Genomic DNA, 22,171 nt, shown 5'->3' with positions numbered 1-22,171 from the left:
AACAATGAAGATAGACATTTAGATATATTGGTCCTAAACCATTTCAGGGTTCAAAGATAAATACTTTAAATTGTATTCTCAAAGGCTTTCACAGCCGGGACTGATGGTTGTTGTGGGTTTTTTGGGCTCTTTGGCCGTGTTCTGAAGGTTGTTCTTCCTAACGTTTTACCAGTCTCTGTGGCCAGCATCTTCAGAGGACAGGAGTCAGAACTCTGTCTGTGCTCCGGTGCAGTTTGTTTGGATAGTTGAGTATTTATAGCTGTGGGATCAGCTTTTGTCCTTTTCAGGAGATGGGTGATTGTGGTGATCAGCATGGTTTTTGTTGTGAGTGTATTGTTGTGATAAGAGGGAAAGATTATCTGTCACTTTTATTGAAGGGTGTCATTAGCTGGTCTTTTGTGTGCAGTGATCACTGGTCCTTGTAGATGGGTAGTGTTTGTTGACCTTTTGCAGGCTGTATTTTTCAGTGCTGGGAGCCAGGCTTTGTGGAGTTTTAAACTTTCTTCTTTTTTGTTGAAGTTCTACTAGTGTTTGTGGATTTCAATGGCTTCCCTGTGCAGTCTAACATAATGACTGCTGATGTTGTACAGTACTTCTGGAAATAGAATTTCATGTCCAGTTTGTTTTAGGGCATGTTCAGCTACTGCCAATTTTTCCGATTGTTTTTGTCTGCAGTGTCTCTCTTGTTCTTTGATTCTGGCGTGGATGCTGCATTTTGTGGTTCCATTATATACCTGGCCACAACTGCAAGGTATCCAGTATACTCTTGCAGTGGTGAGGGGGTCCCTTTTGTCCTTTGCAGGCTGTAACATTTGTTGTATTTTTGTGGCTTGAATACTGTTTGTAGGTTGTGTTTTTTCAAAAGTTTCCCCATGTGGTCCGTGACCCCTTTGATATATGTCAGAAATACTTTATTTGTTGGTGGCTGTTTTTCCTCCTCAGTTTGGTGTTGTTTTCTTGGTTTGATGGCTCTTATGATTTCATTTCTGGAGTAGCCATTTGCCTGTAGGGCCCAATTCAGATGGTTGAATTCGGTGCTGAGAAATTGAGCTTCACAGTTCCGATTTGCACTGTCTACCAGTGTTTTGATTATGCTTCTTTTTTTGCTGTGGGTGGAGTTTTTATCACAACAGAAAGAGCAATATAACAGAACATTTCAACAGCTTCTGCTTCTCTATCTATGCAGGAGCATGCGTGTTCTTGGTACAAAACCCAATGAGATACCCTCTTCAGCAGCAAAGAAGGTTGGGCCCAGATGTGTTTGAGTGTTCATTAAAATTTGATCACCCTGTTGTCATAAAATGTATGTAGAAAGATGTCTGTTATATAATGACCAGTGTCCTATTTGGCAGTACTGCCTACAGAATGGGAATGTCATCATCATCACACTAGACTGGAAGATATACAATGCAAAGAAGAGGGAGAAGCAGAAGATAAGTATCCCAGAACAAATTTTTAAAAGCATCCAACGTAATCTAAAGGAAATTTATTTTCTGCTTAAAAAACAAGAATTAAGCATTATGGATCAAAATGAAAGTGATAATTTATCAGTTTTAATAGGGGGTTTAACCTGAAGAGACTTATTCATTTGCCCTTTATCACTAAATCTTTATCCTTGTCATGGAATTATGCATACTGTATAAAATTATACAGGAATTATACAAATGCTGTGGTCTACATCTCATAGAATTTAATTAGTAAAATTCAGAATAAGCTAACTGTTGTACCTCGTCATTCACGGGAAACATTCTTCAATATAAATATTTACTGACACTAAACATATTCTGTGTTGATTAGCCCTTTTTACAGTATTAAGCTTCTGTCAACTTGACATTCACAAAATGCAAATCTGCATTTATCCATGTAAACTTAATTGGTGTCCTACATGTCTCTCCATAGATAAACAATTCAATATATTTAACTTGCTGAGAATTTTAATTGTGTTAAGTGGAATGGAAAGAACTTTATTTGCATAGTTATTAGTTGGAAAAGCATTACATTCTTTTAAGAGAGATTTTAAATGCATAATGATAATTGAGCATTGCTATTTTTCTTATCTTAGAAATGACTGTATAAGTCAACATTTAATAATAAGAACAGAGATGCAGCCCTGCATTCTGCCATTCCATGCAGATTGTATTGGTTGTCAGCTGGGTGCTTGTAATAGCTTCAGTTACATGATAGGTTCGGTTGTTTGTTTATTCTAATAAACAAACAAAAAAAGTCAAGGACTTCAGTCCTCCACACTTCCACAGGTGGCCATGTAGTTCCAATAAAGTATTGAAAGTTAAACTAACCACACCATGGCACTACATTCCATTTATATCCATACTATCATATCAGCTGTTAAGGGCTGGAGCTTCCCAGAATTTGGGACCTTGAATGAATATTGAAAACCCTTAACAGATCATGTGAAACCAAAGGTTTGGGCTTCCAACCTGGTAGAAAACAAATACTAAGGGTTTGGCATGTAGGAGTCTCATCATATTTCACTTCGTTCCAATGGCTATGCCTTTTGGGAAGCCTGCCGAACCTTAGCTTTTAAACAGATTTACGTTTTTCATGAGACCTTAAGTATCATAATGACAAACTTGTAAATGAAAGAAAAATGTAAAACATCATGGTACTCAACACTGATAAGTCTTCATTTGCTTCTTCTGCCTCCACTTGTTCCCAATCATTTTCTGGTACTTTCTGCTGTGCTCCTGTTATTACTGCTCCTCTTTGTTTCTGTTTAATCTACTTTGGGTCAGGTTCAGTCTTATTTTATATCTCCTCTCCTTTCTCCCTACTGTTAACCTCCCCTGCCCCCTGCGCTTCTGTTCTTTGAAATGTCTGTTTTTGCCTTCTCTTGTTCTTTTCTTCCCTGTGCCCTCTAATAATAATTCCTGATCTGCACCCCAATTGTTTTCAGTGCAGCTTCTATTCTGTCATTTGTGACTGACTGGTGGGTAAAAGAAAGAGAGGCACTACTTTGATTTACCCCAGGGTCTGTATTCCAAGGTGATCTAATCAAAACACTTCTGTGCAGAGCTGAAGATCATGAGTGATGAAACAATGAACTTATAAGACTCCTTTTTAAACACTGACTATAAATGGTCTGAAACAGTGACTATATTTCAGCACCACTTGTAATTGCACAGAACTATATGAGAACTCGAAATACATGGTTTCAAATCCTTGTTTTATTTATTAGATGTCTATACCATGTTTCATTTAAAATATCTAAAGCAGTATATAACACTTTTTTGTGCATAAACCACAAAACAATGACTCTCAAGTAACAAAACAATAAAACAGCAATAAAACAGTAGGAACATTTAATATGACCACAAAGATCACTGAGAGATTTTAAGGCAGTCACCCTTTTAGTCTTATCTCCCTTAGACAGCTCTTTCAACAATAAAGTTGACAGGGTGAAATCATGTAGTTATTACACTCACAGGCCCAATACTCACAGTTGTTTTCACAAACAGCGATAAAGAACTTACTGAAACAAAAATAAAACCAGTAGTACAAACAATACAACACAAAAATCTTGATTTAAAAAAAAAAACAAGAGAAAAATAAAATAGTAGTGATATGGCGAACCAAAACAAAATGCTTGGAAGAATAAAGCAATCTTCAAATGACACCCAGAAGGCCATAAACATAGGTTCCAGGGCCAGTTTCTCTGGTGTTGGCATCCCAAGGGCAGGGCACCACCATTACAATGGTGCCTCTTTAACAGCCACATTTCTTACCTCAGGAAATAACCTTAGTGAAATGGCAAGAGATGCTTCTTCATGGCTGCAAGCTCTTCAGAATCTCAAGGGATAAAACCAGCACTCTTGAATTGGACCCAGAGATAGATTAGTTGCCAACAAAGATGGCCAAAAACAAAATGATGAGATCATATTGGTCAGTCTCAATCTAGACATTCTATTTTAGAATAATTGATGTTTCCAAACAATTTTCAAAAGATGCCTTGTGTATAATACATTCTAGTAATTCAAACTTGGGCATGAATTATAACATCAAGTTCATGCTTGTCCTGTTTAAGCATTACAGCCTCAGTTGATTAAAAGCACTGGACGTCATCTCTGCTGCTGGTGAAAATTACGGATGAAAGAGCACTCCCTGAATACAAACTGTATTCTATAAGGCAGTGGTCCCCAACCTTGGGCCTCCAGATGGTCTTGGACTACAACTCCCAGAAGACTTACCACCACCTCTGCTGGCCAGGATTTCTGGGAGTTGAAGTCCAAGAACATCTGCAGGCCCAAGGTTGGGGACCACTGCTATAAGGCACAGGTGGTCAGCCTGCTTGCTATAGGCAGCCCATAAAGCCTCACATACATTTATAGGAAGGTGGCTATGGCTATTTCACTACTATAACACTAGGACAGTGATCTCAGTCAGGATCACTGGGAGAAGGCTCTAACCTCTGATGTCTAACATTGTGGTGCTGCCAAAATCACTGTTTCCCAATAAGTAACAGAAGAAGGAAAACAACTATCTTACTTAGGATCACTGAGGTGTGAAAACTGTTAACATCTACACTAGCAGCCTAATCCAGTAACAGAAGCAGGAAAACAACAATCTAGAAACACTTTCTCTAAGAGTGCCTGGCATTGATCAATGATGGCTTGTTCAAACACTTTCCCAGGTAGCAACAGGCCTGAAGTGGTAATCTCCTAACTTATAAAATATTTTTATTTTTATTATTTTATTTTATTTTATTTATATCCCACCTATCTGGTCGGTTAAGACCACTCTAGGTGGCTAACAGCATTAAATAGTAAAAAAAAAATACCGCAAGGAGCCAAAAGAAAGATACAAGCAATCAATTCAATATTACCAAATGCCCTCTCCCTTCCTCAGACCTGACCAACTGATACTCATTCAACACAGCTTGACCAGATATTGGTGGAAAAGATTATCAAAAGCCTTGAATTCTCCAGCATGTTTAAGTGAAGGCCCCACTCCTCTTCCAACCAATGTCCATGGATCTGGTAGCTTAGATGATGTATACCAGTGGTGTCTAACCTTGGTCCTCCAGATGTTCTTGGACTTCAGCTCCCAGAAATCCTGGCCAGCAGAGGTGGCGGTGAAGGCTTCTGGGAGCTGTAGTCTAAGAACATCTGAAGGGCCAAGGTTGGACGCCACTGATGTATACCCTATCCCAGTGGTTCCTAACCTTTGTTACTCGGATGCTTTTGAACTGCAACTCCCAGAAACCCCAGTCAGGACAGCTGGTGGTGAAGGCTTCTGGGAGTTGCAGTCCAAAACTCCTGAGTAACCCAAGGTTAAGAACCAGTGCCCTATCCCATATTGGAGGGATCTGTCATGAGAGTCACAGACAGATGTCTTGTAAGTGAACAGTGTGCCTTTTATGACATGTACTATGGAAGTTCCTTCTTGGTGTCCACCCACATTCCCTCTAATTTTCTGGAGCGCTGGGTGGGAGGCCCAACCCATGTGAGCAAGTTTCCAGCCATGACCAGAAGCAAATGGGTGACAACACTGGTTTTGGCCGCAAATACTGAGACTCATGTCCCCTTGCTCTTCTGGACTCTTTTGAAAGCACAAATGAAACAGTGTTGCAGCAATTGCACATGGAGCCTGGCCAATGGGAGTCCTGCAGTGGGGCATCCATGATGCCTAGGATAATCTGAATGTCACTTGCTTGAACCTTGATAGCCACTTTTGCATGTTAGGGTGAGGTCCTGTTTTGGTGGCTGTGACTGCTGTGGAGCTCATATGGGCGCTGATAAACTCTACTGATTATATAGGTTTAAAAATGGTCTTTGAGGCATTCACCCTAAGCTCTAAATGATGTAAAGGTCAAGAATGTGCTAAGTGTGGCAGAGGATGATAACAGCAGCCAGTTGTCTATATAATGATCGACAATGATTCCTCATAAACAGAGATGGGGGCTTCGTATTCATATACAGTGGTGCCCCGCAAGATGATGTTAATCCATTCCATTGAAATTGCTGTCTTGTGAAAACATCGTCTTGCGAAATGCGATTCCCCATTGGAATGCATTGAAATCCATTTAATGCGTTCTAATGGGGACAAATCATCGTTTTGCGAAAATCGTCCATAGGGAAGCCATTTTGTGCAGCGCCGATCAGCTGTTAAAATCGTCATCTTGTGAAACATTGGTCCCTAAAACACCCGTTTTGCAAAGTGCCAATCAGCTGTTAAAATCGTCATCTTACGAAGCATCAGTCCCCAGGGGGAAAAACTGTCTTGCGAAGCACGGTCCAAAACATCGTATAGCGAAAATCGCCCATAGGAAACAGTTTTGCGAAGCACTATAGCAATCGCAAAAACTCATCGTCATGCGGATTCGTCATTCTACGAGGTAATCATCTAGCGGGGCACCACTGTACTGTACAAATACAAAATGTGCTGGCACAGGTGGCTGTCTTGATAAACACCCACCCCCAAACCCTGCCAGACCACTTACCACACAGCATGTGGCACACAAGGCCAGTGTCATCTTCTATGCCCCAATCATGGCAGTAGCTCAGCTGCCGCAGCCCTGCTTCCCTGCTCACCCAGCCACTCCAGCAAAGGGACAGAAGATGACACCAGTCATGCACACCATGCTGTAAGTGGTCTGGCGGGGTCTGAGGGTGGGTGTTCATCAAGCCAACCTGTGCCAACGGCCTTCATATATGAATACAAAGCCTTCATCTCTACTCATAAATGAAGTGCAGCTACCACTGTTGCATAAATGCCTGTGAGTTTGTTAGTACCCAGTAAGTTAATGTTTATGGGGTCAGCACAGTCATTGTTATAGTAGGTACAGCTGAGACCATCAGTACTGAAATGGGTGATGCTGATGCTTGCTTCTGCAACTGTAATCTTGGTTTGGTATCAACTGTCAGTACTAGTATTAGTTTCAAAGTGGATACAAGTGGAGCAGTATTTTGTGGTTGTTCTGCATTCGGTTGAGTCGTCTGAGCAGTACTGATTGAAAATGGCTCAGAGTCCACTGGTCTGGTAGCTATGTCATTGGTTTTAGCCAGTTGGTATCAGTGTGGTTGAGTGCATTCGATGCTCACATTTTTCCAGTCCTGCTGGGACTAGATTCAATACCAGAGATCATTCCAATAAGAATAACAATATGGGAATAGAGTAGGAGACTGACTATCTCTAAAGCAGAGACGGTGAACCTATGGCACACGTGCTACGGCTGGCACACAGAGCCCTCTCTGTGAGCACCCGAGCCATAAGTAACCATCAAGAAATACTTACCCATCCTCTGATCCCAGATTTCGGCACTCCCCTCTGCTGGTGCAGTGGTCTAGCAGAGGGGTGCAATGGCGACCATGACCAGCCTAGCCCAATGGGGGATTGGAGGACTAGTAAGTATTTCTTTGTTAATACTGCCCATAGGAAGAAAAAAAACACAAGCATTTAACACTTGCAGTGCAGGAGCAGTTGTTTTTTTCTAAACTAAAACCTCAGCATTCGGGTTTTAATTGCAGTGTCAGCATTTTGAAATACAGTGGTGCCTCGCTTAACGTTTGCTTCGTTTAACGTTTTTTTCGCTTAACGTTTATTTTTTCAGAGGCAGATTGTGCTTCGTATAACGTTTTTCCCTATGGGCGATTTTCGCATAGCGTTTTTGGGACCATGCTTCGCTTAACGTTTTTGGTTTTAGGTCCCCTGCTTCGCTTAACGTTTTTTTTGTTTTCAATTTAAAAAGTGTCTTAGAAGGGTCCAAAACGGTTCTAAATGCTTGGATTCGTTAGAGGACCCCTTAAGTCATGTGCAAACCTGATTTGGCTTTGATCTGACGTTTCGTTAATTTTTTGTGAATTTTTGTTTTTTGGCCCATAGGAACCAATGGACCTGTCAAAATCTGACAGCTCCATGCTTTCCTATGGGGGAGAAAACAATTTACAAAAAATTAACGAAAGTTCAGATCAAAGCCAAATCAGGTTTGCACACAACTTAGGGGGTCCTCTAACAAACCCAAGAATTTAGAACAGTTGCTGAGTCTTCATTAATTTTTTGTGAATTTTTTCTTCCCCCATAGGAAATAATGGAGCTGTCAGATTTTGACAGCTGTCAAAAGTTGGGGGAAAAAAATTCACCATTAATTAACGAAAAGTCAGATCAAAGCCAAATTAACTTTTGCATCCGTTTTAGAGGGTGCAGAGGCTAATCCAAGCATTTAAAACCATTTTTGACCCTTTTATGACACACTTAATTTTGCAAAAATTGACTTCGCAAAGCCATTGAAACCTATTGAGTCAGCTACAATACATTCCAATAGAGGATACATTGTATCGTTTAACGATGTTTCCTATGGGTTTTTTCGCTTAAGGACGGCAATCCGTGCCTATTGGAACGGATTAACCGGTTTCCAATGCATCTCTATGGGAAATGGTGTTTCGCATAAAGTTTTTTTCGCATAAGGTTTTTTTTTTGGAACCAATTAAAAACGTTATGCGAGGCACCACTGTAAATAAGTTGATTTTGTGTTGCAGTTTGGGTGTTCGGGCTCAAAAAGGTTCACCATCACTGCTCTAGAGCAATGTTCCCGGAAGATCAGTAGGTACCTATGGCAAAATAGCCAGTATGGGGAGTGATGATTAGCCAATGTATAATGAGATGATCATTACTGAGTTGCACAGCGACATTACAGGTTTAATGGAATCTTGTAAATGTGATACCAGAAAAATATGAAGAGACCAGAAAGTAATGTTGGGATAAGGATCTTGATTGGTACTGAGGAGAGTGGGACCTTTGTCAGCGCTCTCTGAGGACAGTTCAGTGCTGGGTGGGTGACAGTGATAGTGGCTTAGAGAGTACTAATATCAAGGGAGCCTGCTGTGAGGGTGAAATTTCCAGGAGTTTCCCTTCAGAATGGGAGAAGAGTTGTTGCTCTGCATCAGTGGCTGACTGGGCTGGAAGGTCAGTAGCAGTGACTGCAGATGATGGCATCATGATTATGGCTTTGGCTTCAATTGCAGCGGTAGCACTGTGGTGTCAAGTGACGGAGACAGTAAACAAGGTGGACTTCTGAACTGTTGATCCCAACTTTAAGGCTGTGTCCATTTTAGAAGTTCCCTTTTATTTTAGCTGGAAGAACCGGTTTAGAAGGTCCTTTCACTGTTGAGAATGGGCTACCTTCAGTGGTGAGAAGAACCACTTCTCCCCAGAAGAAAGTTCAAAGTCAGGTTTGTCTATTCTTCTGTCCCTCTGAAGAAGGCCAGACAGTGGTCACAGGCCTTAAAATTACAAAGGCAAATTAAGAATTGAGAATGCTTGTCAGAGTTGGGGATCCTGAACCTGCAACACTTTTTCCCCTGTTTACGGTGTGGATACTGCAAACAGGGGAAAATGCACAGAATCAAGTAGAAAGAGGAGAGGGCCACAATCAGACAACAACACTAATTTTGTTGTTCAGGGCAAGGGTCAGAAAGTGAAAGGGTGAAGTAAAGGAAAAAGGAGTATATTTACAGGCTTTAGGGATCCAAAAAGGATTTTTAGATTAGGCATCCTTCAGTCTCGAGAGACTATGGTAATGTGCTCTGCATAGAGGACTTGGAACAGCATCTGAAGGCCAATTCAAGAGTGACAATCCCTTCCACACTGAAGACAAATACAATCTGTCCCCTGTCCAGCTCCCTGATTTTGCTGGTTTCGGGACTGCCTCTTTGCCTCAGCCTGCTGAAGACATGTCTCTTTAAAAAGGGAGAGGCCATGCTGCACCACCTGCCTCCAGGCTGAACACTCAGATGTCAAGGTTTCCCATCCGTTGAGCTCCATTCCAAAGGCCTTCAGATCCTGCTTGCAGATATCCTTGTATTGCAGCTGTGGTCTCCCTCTGCGCTAATTCTCCATACAGGAAATCTTTTGGAATCTGACCGTCAGTCATTCTCACAACATGCCTGAGCCAACGTAGAGGTCGCTGTTTCAGTAATGTATACACGCTAAAAAAAATTAGCATCCAAAAAGGACAGTCAGAGGAAATAAGTTCATCCAATATGCTAATAGCTCAGCAAAAAGAAGAAAACTGAGAGGAAATGTTGGGAACCATACAATACAGCACAGTCAGGGAGGTGGGGTGGAGAGCCCACCAAAACTCAATGGCCTTTAGCTACTGAAGCACTGATATTGGGCTATGCAGATGCAGACTCCCACAGGTGTAAGTCACAGAGACCATGAAGAAGAAAAACAATAATAATATCAGATCAATATTGAAAAAATAAAATTCTGCAAGATCAGCAATAGATCACCCCTTGTCTTATTTGAATTTTTTACATAAAGAAAATATTAAAATATGCACCTCATTTGATTGTGCATTGAGCTCACAGGATTGAAGTATTTACAATCAAAAACATTAATAAAATGTATGAATCCATTCAAAATCCTTGTTACAGGGAAATACAAAGCAGATGCCACAGACAAACAAAAAGGCACAATCTACCATATCTACTTGAAGAAAAGACTTAAATAGCCATTCTGTTCCATTAGAGGCAATCATCCAAATGACTGGTGGCTGGGTATAAGGAATAAGATTGCTAGAGAAAATAATTCATACTAAAAATCCACTTTTAAAACCCACTTAAATGTAGGTTTAACAAAGCACACTAAAAACTGAACATTTAATACAGTAATTTCTTGCTCATTATTTCACATGAAAGGAAAGTGCTCCTAAGAAAGAGACCAAGTGGATCTTGTCCTTGTATTGAATTCTTTTCAGTATTCTGCCTTCTCCTTTATTCATGCAATATCATTAAATCTGAGCAGATTAGACGATTGTTGCCTAAGCTGGTTTATAAATATGTAAAATACCACCACTATAGACACTTATACACACTTATATAATCATATGGACACATACTGTTAACACTAATACTAGTGAATTTACTGGAATTTACTTGTAAGGAAACCTGCTTAGAACTGTGCCATACGGAAGTACCTTCATATTAAATATGCATTACAAGAGTAGTTTAGTTCATGGTTAGGTGTTACACAGAATCTATTTCTGAACACAGAGAATACTGTATGGAACTTAGTATCACTCATAACTTCCTGGACTAACAAAGATACCAACATACAAAAACAATTCCTTAGGCCGATCTATCCTATGCAGGAAATATTATTTAACACCTAGCATATGTTACTGTTGTATAATTGGCTAATTTCGATATTTGAGCGGAATTACACAAACCTGAAGTTCAAAATTCTACATAGCTAACAAAAACTGGCAATGCTCCTGAACTTGATGACAGGACCAGGTGTCCATTTCAATTCAGGGCTTGAAACCAAGGATTCTGCCTATATATACTTAAGGAGAACATCCCATGATATGAATTTAGATATCTCTGTTATTTACTGGCTACAAGAAAACCTATGGCAAAGTATTGTATATCATTACAAGATGAGGAGGCTATTGGTGAAATTCAAGACATCTGAAAATTTGTACTAGCAATAAAATGCAGTAATAAAAACTAAAATTCAGATAACAGAGAGATGCTAAGAGAAATACTGTATAATGTCTGTCTGTCTTTATAGTATTCTTGTTCATATGCATAATTTACATTCTATGAGAATTTCTTTCCTGTGTGTCATTTAAAAACAGAAGCAGCTCAGTCCTGAACACATGGAAGATCTTTTTAAAAGGCTAGGCTAAAACTCAGACAAATCCTATCTTGTTCACTGAACTCAATATATTTCTCCCACATAAACTATAGTCTTATCAACTACGCAAACAGTCCCCTGGTACATCTGGTTCTTACGATTACTAAATGCTGTTATTATCTGACTAAAAATAGGCTTGTGATGTACTACAATTTCAAATTTGTGTTTTTTAAAAAATTCACATGGAAACTGAAGATCCCATTACTGGCCTTTTGGCTTTGGCTTTATTTCTGACTTCACATAACAGGTTGCCATTCCAAAAAAACATAGCAATGCAAGCTAACAATCCCAGCAGTTAAACACATACGCTGCATACAACTCTACAAAATAAGAAGCATGTTCAGGGTAAGAAAAACATTTTAAAAAAGGACCACCAGAAAGACAATTTCATCAGGTTTTAAGATTTTTCAGAAGTTGGATGGACTTCTTTAGAAAGAACAACGTGTTGAATCTCTCAAGTTACTAGTCTCCTCTTTCTGTGAAGAAAAGGTCACATATGGAATGAAGGAGTAGGGGGAAAGCTTTCTACATTTCTTTCTTTTAATGCACTGATTTATCGGAGTTTAGCAATGGGGGTTCAGTGGAAAGACATCAAGGAACTGGAAATCCTGCAGTGTTGGAATTACACAGTTATCTCTAATGGAGAAAAGTAAACTTAAAAGCAGACAACTTATTTGGGGAAAGGAGGAAAATGAAACAACTCTACTGGAATTCTGTTTCTAAACTTGATCACAGCATAGCCTTTAACATATACAAATAGTAATAAGTGTACATTTAAAAAATGGGGGTGGGAGAAATGTGCCCTGTTATTTTCAGAAAGATTAATGTTATATATGAGATTGAGTGATTTTGAGTAAGGAACCACAAACATTACCACTGCACTGACGATACAATTTACCTTACCATACCTACATAAATAGTTTTCTTAGAAAGTACATCTCCCAAATTTACAATTTACTACTGAACTGCTACATTAGAAGCAACTATCATTTCCAAATATAAAAAACAGAGGGTTTCCTTACAGCACATTGGTTTAAAATGACATTAAAGAAAACATTAGCCCCCCAAAATGGCAAGTGATCATTACTTCACACTCACAAGGAAGCAAAGCCTGAATCCAGGAGCCCAAACAGAAGAAAATGAGTAACAGAGCCATGGGAACAATAGGGACACAGGCCAAGGAATTAAACGTGAAAGAAGCAGGGAGACTAGATACTGAATTTCCCTTAGAGATTTAAACTAAAGTCTCAAATACTTGGTAGCTATTTTCTAGGGTTTGAGATTGAAAGTCTGTTTAAGTACACCCATAGCGAATATGCTGTAAAAGAAATCCCAAATAGGTGTTGTTGTTTTTCCAAACACAACTTTCCTTGAATTGGCAAATTACCACATTTTATGAGATGTTGACTATCATGTTAGCATTCCACGTTTTTGTAGTTACCTCTTATAACATAATTATCCAAGGCCTCTTCCATTCTTTGCAAAGCTTCTGCTCTGTTGGATCCATAGGTAATCAGCTAAAACACACAGAGAGACACAAGCAAAAAGAAGTTACTTAAAAATTGAATGTAGTACCACTAAAAAAAATGAATTCATTCTTTTTCAAACACATTGCCCATCAATTTGGGCACCTTACAATGATTTTAAAATATTCTTAGACTATTAATTATTCATGATCTTTTTTTCTAAACTAAAATTATAAAATGTTAGCTATGCCCAGCATCTTCCTCTGAGGTCAGATGAGATGATATAAATTCATATCTGCGTACTTACCTATTCTGTGCATGATAATCTGACACAATAATACGTGATTTTGCATGGGTTCACTCCTTTGGATAAGAGTACTTTGCAGATGTATAAATTTCATTTCATTTCTCCTGCACTGAAAGTTCAAGGACTAGAACAATGGCAATGAACCTTTTATTTGGGTGAATGTTGGTGGAAACATAAGCACCACTTATATTCCTACACAAACCAGTTAATGACAAAAGGACTGGCCACATCCCTGAGCATCACATGATTCCCATATGAAAACATCATTGGCAAGGCAAGGAAGAACACCTGCAGAACGACCCATATTGCTTTCAGAATTTGTTCTCACTGGAATACAATATTAAACTTCAGTTTAGTGCTACAAGTATAAGCCATAGAAATTTGTGGCCTGCAATCTCCTCATTTCGTCCAGCATACTGTATCTGGAAATTCCAAAATGTTTGCTTTCAAACTATCGGACATCTAACATTACATCCAAAACCAGACTAAATTTGACTATGACCTGTTGAAACTAGACAAATTCAAACCATACATTAAGATGTTAGCTTGTTTCATAGCTAAATTAACCACAGTTTAGAGTCTGGACAGTAATATGAAATAGAACATCAAGTTTCCTGTCCTCTTTTCATGACTACGTTAGAGGTGGAAAAGGGAGAGAGGCACATGAGAGCCCAAGGCTCACTATAACTTATTTGAATATGAACATCACATCCCAGTGCAATTTATAGCCAGGTTCAGGTCACTGTCTGTTATTTTAACAATCCAAGCTACAAACAAAGCACTTCTCAAGTCCACAGATCCTTCGCTCCTCCTTTCATGCAAGCTATAATTAACCATACTAACTATCTGATGCAATGCAATGAAATTAGGACATTAGACCAACCTCAAATCATGGTTTAAAGTCCACAAAGGTACACATGTAAAAATATATTTGTTTAATAAGCTAATGTGTGATGCCATTTTCCCTTAATCTGATAGCAATAAAACATGACAAAGAAACAGAAACGTGCAATTACAAAATAATAGTACAACTCTCCTTCTGCTTCTTTGGATTTTTTTCAATGGGATTTAATTGCATTTTGAGAGCTTTTTATCCCCCTGAAATATCTGGTATCAAAACAAAATAACTAATAATGGTTATGACATCCCTAAAACTCTAAAAGACCAGTGTGCTTATATTACAGTGAAACAGTATTACATTACCAGTTTAAAACAAGACATTGTCTCAAAGAGTAAGACAAACCAAAAGTCGCTTCTGAGTAAATATAAACAAAATACACCCTAAGAATTGTCCTATTTATCTTTCTTACAAAGTCATTATACTTTGCAACACTGTCTCATCTATTTAAAAAGCAGACTATTTTAACATGTAAAAAATTAACTCACTTTTGAAATCATTGGATCATAATAAATGCTGATTTCACTTCCTTGCTGTACACCACTGTCAACACGAACCTACAAAACATTGAGATAAAATTGTTTTATCAAGGGCAGTTTTGTTACTTTATATGGTAATGCTACTTTTCCCACTCAAACTCAAATTCATTTTTATAGACTTTGAAAATAGATGCTAGCTGTGTTTTTTGCAATTCTGAAATGTACATTTTTGTATCAGATTTAACCCCTGTCAAAAATGTGCATAAACGTAACTGATATCTTGCATCATAACTGACTCTGTGATATTCACATCAACTATGTCTCACTACATGCATGGCCCTAATGCTCTAGAACTCACACTAAGGCCTGTTCAATATAAACTATGCTTATTAGGTATATAGTAATACGAGTCTTGTAGATATTATGGATATTATCCCTACAAAACTTTCCTTCTCTGACTCACCCTCATCTATAACTTATTTTTCTTCTGATAATGCCATTCCCACAAGACTCAAATGCTTGCACAGATTTTCCCATGGCTTTGGTTTATATAAGAATAGAGCATCAATTAAAGTTCTGATTCTGCAACTCTTGTGGGGAAGCACACACACACACACATACACATTTCTCTGAAGAACTTGGTTACTACTAATAAGCCAACAAAACTCAGTACAACTGTTGATCTTTATTTTTATCTTCTCTATTGATTCATGTCAGAAGAATGTGGAAATAACCTTGATTTTAATTTCTTTTAAAAAGATAATTCTTGAATTAATATTTTTTTAAATTTGCAATCTGGAAAACAAAGAAAACTCAAAGAAAAATATTCAAAATTATTTTATAACAGCTATTAGTATCCAGAAGAAAGGTTGGAAACGATCTGATGGAGTGAAGGCCATCTGATTCAAAATGCAATGCTTGAGTTTCACAAGGAGGGGCAGAAGAGGCTTAGAAACTCCCTTCAATCTTCACCTGGGGAAGAAACCCTTGTAATAAAACAGCAGCTCATCTGTCTGCAGCAAGGCAGAAAGAGGTCAACCCAACGGCTGTTAGGCTTTTAGATTTTAATTTAGGCAATTATCAAGGGGCCAGATGTAGAACCTCTTGTCTACAGTATCCACATGAGGTCACACTGATAACTTTATTATCCAAATGACATGTTCTAATAGGCTTTATTCTCTGCAAAGAATACTGCATTGCTTTTTTTTCTGATAAAAAAAGATAAACTGCCTTTACAATAGTACGATTACATGTTCATTAATGCAAGCCTCATAACTGTAACAGCAGCTGTCATGGGCCTTCATTAGAAAAATGTTAAGATGTCTAAGAGATGCACAGTTTATCAGCATGGTGGTTTCGGCTAACCCCATTCCACAGAAGCAGAGAAAAACTGGAACCACTGAAAGGTTACAGGCAACATGGCAGGGGAGGGAAGTGATTACATGACTGCATCCTCTTCTAAAGAATGTATCATGTTCTACATCATCACTGGAAAATTTCTGTCTTATTTAGATGACCAAATAAGTGGATAAAGTCAGCCTTACAATGCCAACATAATATCGTCATCATGAATTTCTGAAAGCAAATATCAGTAACAAGTCAGTCAAACCCAATTAACAGCACACAAAATTCCTCATAAAATACAAGATGAACATCTTGTTATACTTAAGATGCTAAAATCCTGAACCAAAAGGGTGACCAAGAAGCTAAGAACACAATTGTAACTGGACAAGATGGCTGAGGACCAAATGAGTTGATACTAAGCTGTGCTAAATCCAAAGCCCTCCCAGCCTAGCTATGTTAGAAATTACTAACAGCTACCATAACTTGGCCTAACTTTATGCCAGAATAATGAGCGTGTCCCTGAGCCAGAGAAGGTTTGTATCTGCCATAATCGTCTCTCTATATATTCCTTTCTCTCCCTCTCCTCGTTCTTTGGCTCGTCCACTGGCAGATCCTGGTCAACAGAGCAGTTTTGCTCACAGATATTTCTGCCAACAGATCTCTAGGATAAAACAAGGCATAAGGGGGCTCTGCCAACACGAAAGCATTTCTGCTGGCAAAAGAGGCTTCTGCCTATTCCCAATCTGAATACTGGAATATCCTTAATTTAGGATGGAGTACAGAACTGCAGATTTGAAGTTCCACATAAGTCACTCAATCACTGTCAATGAAGGTCTTTATATTTCAAATCAAATGTGAATAAAGTCAATATAGCATACCATGCTTGAAGTGCCAGTCAGTACTTTAAAATCTAAATGTTGATTCCATATTTTAGACTGGCTAATAGACACAGAAAGGGAATCTGTATTTGTATATATTTCTACATAAAAGACTACATTTATGAACCTACATAGATTTTAAAATAATCAGAGGAGGCCTTTGTCTTGGGTGAGGCTATATTAGCGGCAACGGAGATCTAGTCAAGCCTTCCCATTCACACAGAAATCATTCCTGCCAATATCATGGCTTAATTAATGAACCACTTCAAGATACTGGCAAATTTATCACTTCCTCTGCTTCTCAGCAGAGGGGCAAGAGCAGTGATTTTATTTTAACTGTATATGAACTACTGTGGCTTCACTGCATCAGTTATTTAAAACTATTTTCTTTGCCTTCCCTTAAAGAGCCAGTTGATTAACTTTCAATACACTGAAAAGGCTTGCTTCACAATATTGACAAATTTAAACTGGAAGGCTTGATCACACAGACTAGAACCAATCCAAACCAGAGTGATCCTACTCACACCCAAAAAAGTACAGTGGGGTCTTGACTTGAGAACTTAATCCGTATTGGAAGGCGGTTCTCAAGTCAAAAAGTCTGTAAGTCAAGTCTCCATTGACCTACAGTGCATTGAAAACCGATTAATCCATAACAGGCTGTTTTTGTTCCATTTTGGTTTTTTTCTGGTCTGTAAGTCAAATCTCAGTCTGCAAGTCAAACCTAAATTTTGCGGCCAGAGAAGTCTGTAACTCAAAAAGTCTGTAAGTCAAGCCGTCTGTAAGTCAAGGGTCCACTGTAGAGGGCTTTGACAGGAGGCTGGAAAGGTACATATAGGACAGCTCTGGGGGTAGGCTGGTATACTCCAACAAAGAAGTCATCTGATCACCATATTTAAGTTATATTTAAGATCAAACTTGCCCTTTCCTGCATTGGACCAAACAGCAAGCTAAACACCCATGCAATCAGCCTCTTGGTCCTGCAACCTTCACAGGTGTGCTTTATGAGGACAAGAGAAACAGCCTTCTTTGTCACTGCTACTGAGTTATGCAACTCCCTCCCATAGGAGGCCAGGCTGGCTGCTGTCCTTGCTGTCCTTCTGCAAGCAAGCAAAAAAACCTTTCTCTCCTTAGGAAGACCTTTTCTCTGTAACTGGCTGCCTAAGAGCCCATCCATAAAAATGGGACTGCTATTTTGTGGGCATTTTTTTTTCATTTCATTTCATTTCATTTTTAATATTGTTTGTTTCAATACTGTAAGCTGCCTTGTGTCAACTTGAGGAGAAAGGTGGGGTGTAAATGTTTTAAAGTAATCAATACTAAATAGTTTTGAGAGCTGAAGCCAAAATCTCAATTCGTGCAAAATGGCAACACATGTGAACATCTTCTAACATTCACAAAGCCACTCAAGCTTAACTGTTTCGGTTTCCTCACCCAAGCAAATTGGAGGACTTAACTAGTTCCTCACCAGGGATGTGGCAACTAGAAACCCTTGATAGGGGCTACTATGTTTCTAGTTCTCAGCTATGTCCAAGATTTTGCAAGTTTCACTACATAGACTCCCTGCAGATACTTCCCCCATGCCGGTAAGTTTTCCCGGCTTCCTACAAAAACAAGACCCCAGGTTTTCTTTTTTCCTCTTTTATTTCTTTTGTCTATTTTTCTGCAAAGGAAGCTCCCCAAATTTGCATAGGTTAACATTCTTTTCAATGAATCATGGTTAGGAAAGATGCCATTCTGTACATGAATTGTAATAATCCTGCACAACTTTTTTTTTCTGGAAGAAATATAACTGTACTACTCTATAACTTCTGAGAAATTCTGACAGATTTCTCATGAGATTTCTTGGAAGCGAGCACATGCATACAGAAACTTAGCTGCAAGGAGAAAACAGGACATCCTTACTCTTCATAAAGGATGAGCCCTATAATGACAACTTCTACATGATTATTGGACTGCAGTAAACAAGATTATATGGGGAAATTGAAGAGGGAATGTTCCATAAATGCAAACCAATGGAAAACATCCCTAGCTACATGTGCTGCCTTCAGAGATCTAAAGCTTTTGAGACAACAAAATTAGACAACGATTATAAGATGAATCATGCTAGGATCAAGGTTCAAACCTCTGTTTAGCCCACCCCTCCATTCACATAGCAGCTAACCTCTTATATGAAACTCACTGCTTCTAAGACTAGAGATAAGTATAGCCAACATTGACCCTCATTTGTATTATACAGTCGTGCCTCGCAAGACAAATTTAATTCGTTCCGCGAGAAGCGCTGTCTTGCGAAAAAATCGTCTTGTGAAAAGCAGTTCTGCATAGGAATGCGAGGCATCAGTCTCGGGGGGGGTGTCTTGCGAAGCACGGCCATAGAAGAAGCTGTCTTGTCAGGCACCATAGTGATCGCAAAAACCAATTGTCTTGCGGGGTTTTCGTCCCATGAGCCATTCGTCTTTCGAGGCACTGCTGTATACCTCAGCTGTCACCTTATGGTTTTATTGTTGCTTCTTTTATTATTTGTATTGTTTGTATTTATCATATGCTGGTTGGGATAGTGGTTGGGATATTTTAACTCTGTTGTAAACCAACCAGAACAGTGTTTTTTCACTGAACAGGTGGTATAAAAATTACATAAACAAACATACCCAGTATCTACAAAATGGCTTACCTTCCACCAGTCTTTCTAATCTGCCTGTTTTGATACTCATTCCCCAAGTCTAGAGGGGTCCTTCTTGAGCTTTTCACAATGTATTTTTGTTTTTACTGTCTACAATAATTTGGTATCATCAGCACATAAAGCAGCCTTACTGCTCACTATATGTGGTATACTGAATGACTCAGCTTCTTCTTAAGAAAACATGGCAGATTCTGCTCTGTGCTGGCTCTGACATCTATCATATGAGAATGCCATATAGTGGCCCTCTTCTGGTTAAACATCATTTTACACATTAATATTTAAATAACAAATTTTCAGAAAAAAACATTGAAATTAACAAACATATAAATTATATTATCCACAAGGAAATAAAAAGACAACAAAAATGTGTGTCGCAAGCCTTCATGATGACAAAGGAAGGATAGAAGGCTGAGTCAACCTTGAGCCGGCTACCTGGGATTTGAACCCCAGGTCGTGAGCACAGTTTTAGCTGCAGTACAGCGTTTTAACCACTGCGCCACGAGGCTCATATATTAGACAATGCCCCAACATTTTCAATATAAAATATGACAAAGCATATTCATGATCAACAATACTCCTTTGCCAAAAAAAAAAAAAAAACACACACACACACACAGCAACACATACACAACTACCCTATTATGTTCAGGCAAGTGGAACACACAACTAAAGTTTGCTATGTCAACTAATCCAGTCAGCCAGATACATTATTCTCCACAATATTCTACCCATTCTCCCTTTGCAACAGGATTTTCAAACATTCTTGCCTGGGCCCGTGGCAGTCCTTTGCCACTGACCATGCTCAGTCTTCATTGAGTTGTTCTGTTTCTCCCCCACAAAGGATATTATATATTATCTGCAAATCCTGAAGAAACGTGGACCACGCTGATACCTCCCCTCTTGTGAGTAGATGGTGCTGCTTCTTATATATAAGGATCTTCACTCACTACTGAAATTTGGAAACCGAGACTGCTATAATTTGTTTAAGGAAAATGCTAATATTGTTTCACAATGTGCTATAATGTTCTGCGTGAGGGGGTTCCTCCCTCCAGTTTAACTGTGAGATGGCCTCAATTGCCAAAATAACTTCTTAGCTTCAAAGATTTTCTGTTGCATTGAAAAGGGGGGGGGGGGAAGCTACCAACCTAATGCACAAAAGAAACCCAGATACTCTATTTTTAACATGATAGTGGGAGTATACAAGAAAGGGAAAAGCCCAGCCACTCTGTATGAGATCCTCAAAATCATTACTCTTATGCTTGCAGCATAATTAAAATTTCTCTCCTCAATATTACAACAGACCACGTGAATCTATCAGGCATCCCCCACCCTTCATTTTCAATTCACCTCTCCCCTAAGCACAACTCCCAACCCGCCATGCCTACCTGACAAGTGACAGCCCAATCTGATTAAATGCTTGCAAAGGAGGGGACTTGTGGGCCTCCATGACAGGCCAAAAGTGATCACCATGGAGATACATAATTACAGCTGTCAACGCATCTACTGTCCTGCTGGCATCAATTTGATTGCTCCCAGCAATAATGATAGACAAAGCTTAGTATGCACTCTCTTGCACCCAATCACTTTTATCTATTCCGTGGTCCATTTAGCTGACATGCAACATTCGCACAAGCAAATAACAGCAGTAAGCAGAACATTTAAGGCATTTTAATTGTTTTTTTCTTTTTCCGAATGGCTCACAAGTGCAAATGTTATTACATAAAACTCCTGCTGCAGCATTAATTGAAGAAAGATTTGGTGGGACAAAGACCATAGGGGGTAGAGTTTGTCCATTATCACTTGCACTTTCAACAGGTCTCATGTTTAGAAAATTGCAAATTGCAAAAACTTGCAAGGGCAAAATATTTGACATCCTGTTAGCCATTACAACATGGTGAAAAACCTCAACCTGCCCCAAGAGTAATTACTAAAAATTCTTCCTTAGTTCATTTGAGTTTCATTAAACATGCTTAAGATATATTCTATCTGTAATACATGTGGTTATTTTTTTGTAATCTTCCATTCAACATCACATAGTGCCTGCTAAATCTTGACAATTTGTATTTCTGCTTTTAAGCTTTGAACACAGCATGAAGCCTTAAAGCCCAAGAAAGGGTCAGGTCCTCTCTGGGAAGCATATGGGCAAAAACAATTTAAGAAGTGAAATAAATCCTATATCCAATAACATCACAAAATTTAGGATTCGGCCTGTAATCTTTCACCATTTTTTCCATGTAAGTAATCCTGATAAATAATCATATTCACAGATGGTATCACCTTGTCATTTCACAAAGCAAACACCACATCATGTATAGACACTTTTTGCTTTGACTACCTTGATTATACAGAAGAGCAGAGATGCCCTTTTCCTTCTTGTTAAACAAACACTCTAAAAAGATAGTCTACAATGTTGTGTAATAATCACTTTTCATCAACTGTAGTAAATTGCATTTGGCCTTTAAAGGAT

The 22,171-nt window shown here is 38.9% G+C and overlaps 1 protein-coding gene across 3 annotated transcripts in view; it reads right to left on the bottom strand.

Annotated features, from left to right (window-relative positions):
* Window positions 1-22,171, bottom strand: part of PCCA (propionyl-CoA carboxylase subunit alpha) — a 314,567-nt gene that overhangs the window by 158,823 nt on the left and 133,573 nt on the right. For all 3 annotated transcript variants that reach the window (XR_013544059.1, XR_013544058.1, XM_072994650.2), the window contains exons 15-16: window positions 14,815-14,883; window positions 13,097-13,172 (exon numbers count right to left, since the gene is read on the bottom strand). Coding sequence is in view for 1 of the 3 variants with exons in the window: in XM_072994650.2 (XP_072850751.2) it covers window positions 13,097-13,172; window positions 14,815-14,883 (145 nt within the window). In the remaining 2 variants the exon portion in view is untranslated. The remainder of the gene's footprint in view (window positions 1-13,096; window positions 13,173-14,814; window positions 14,884-22,171) is intronic.

Source organism: Pogona vitticeps, chromosome 3 (assembly GCF_051106095.1).
Source record: "Pogona vitticeps strain Pit_001003342236 chromosome 3, PviZW2.1, whole genome shotgun sequence".
Taxonomy (NCBI): domain Eukaryota; kingdom Metazoa; phylum Chordata; class Lepidosauria; order Squamata; family Agamidae; genus Pogona; species Pogona vitticeps.
The sequence above is the reverse complement of the archived record's forward strand: the minus strand, read 5'-3'. Positions and strand labels throughout refer to the sequence as shown.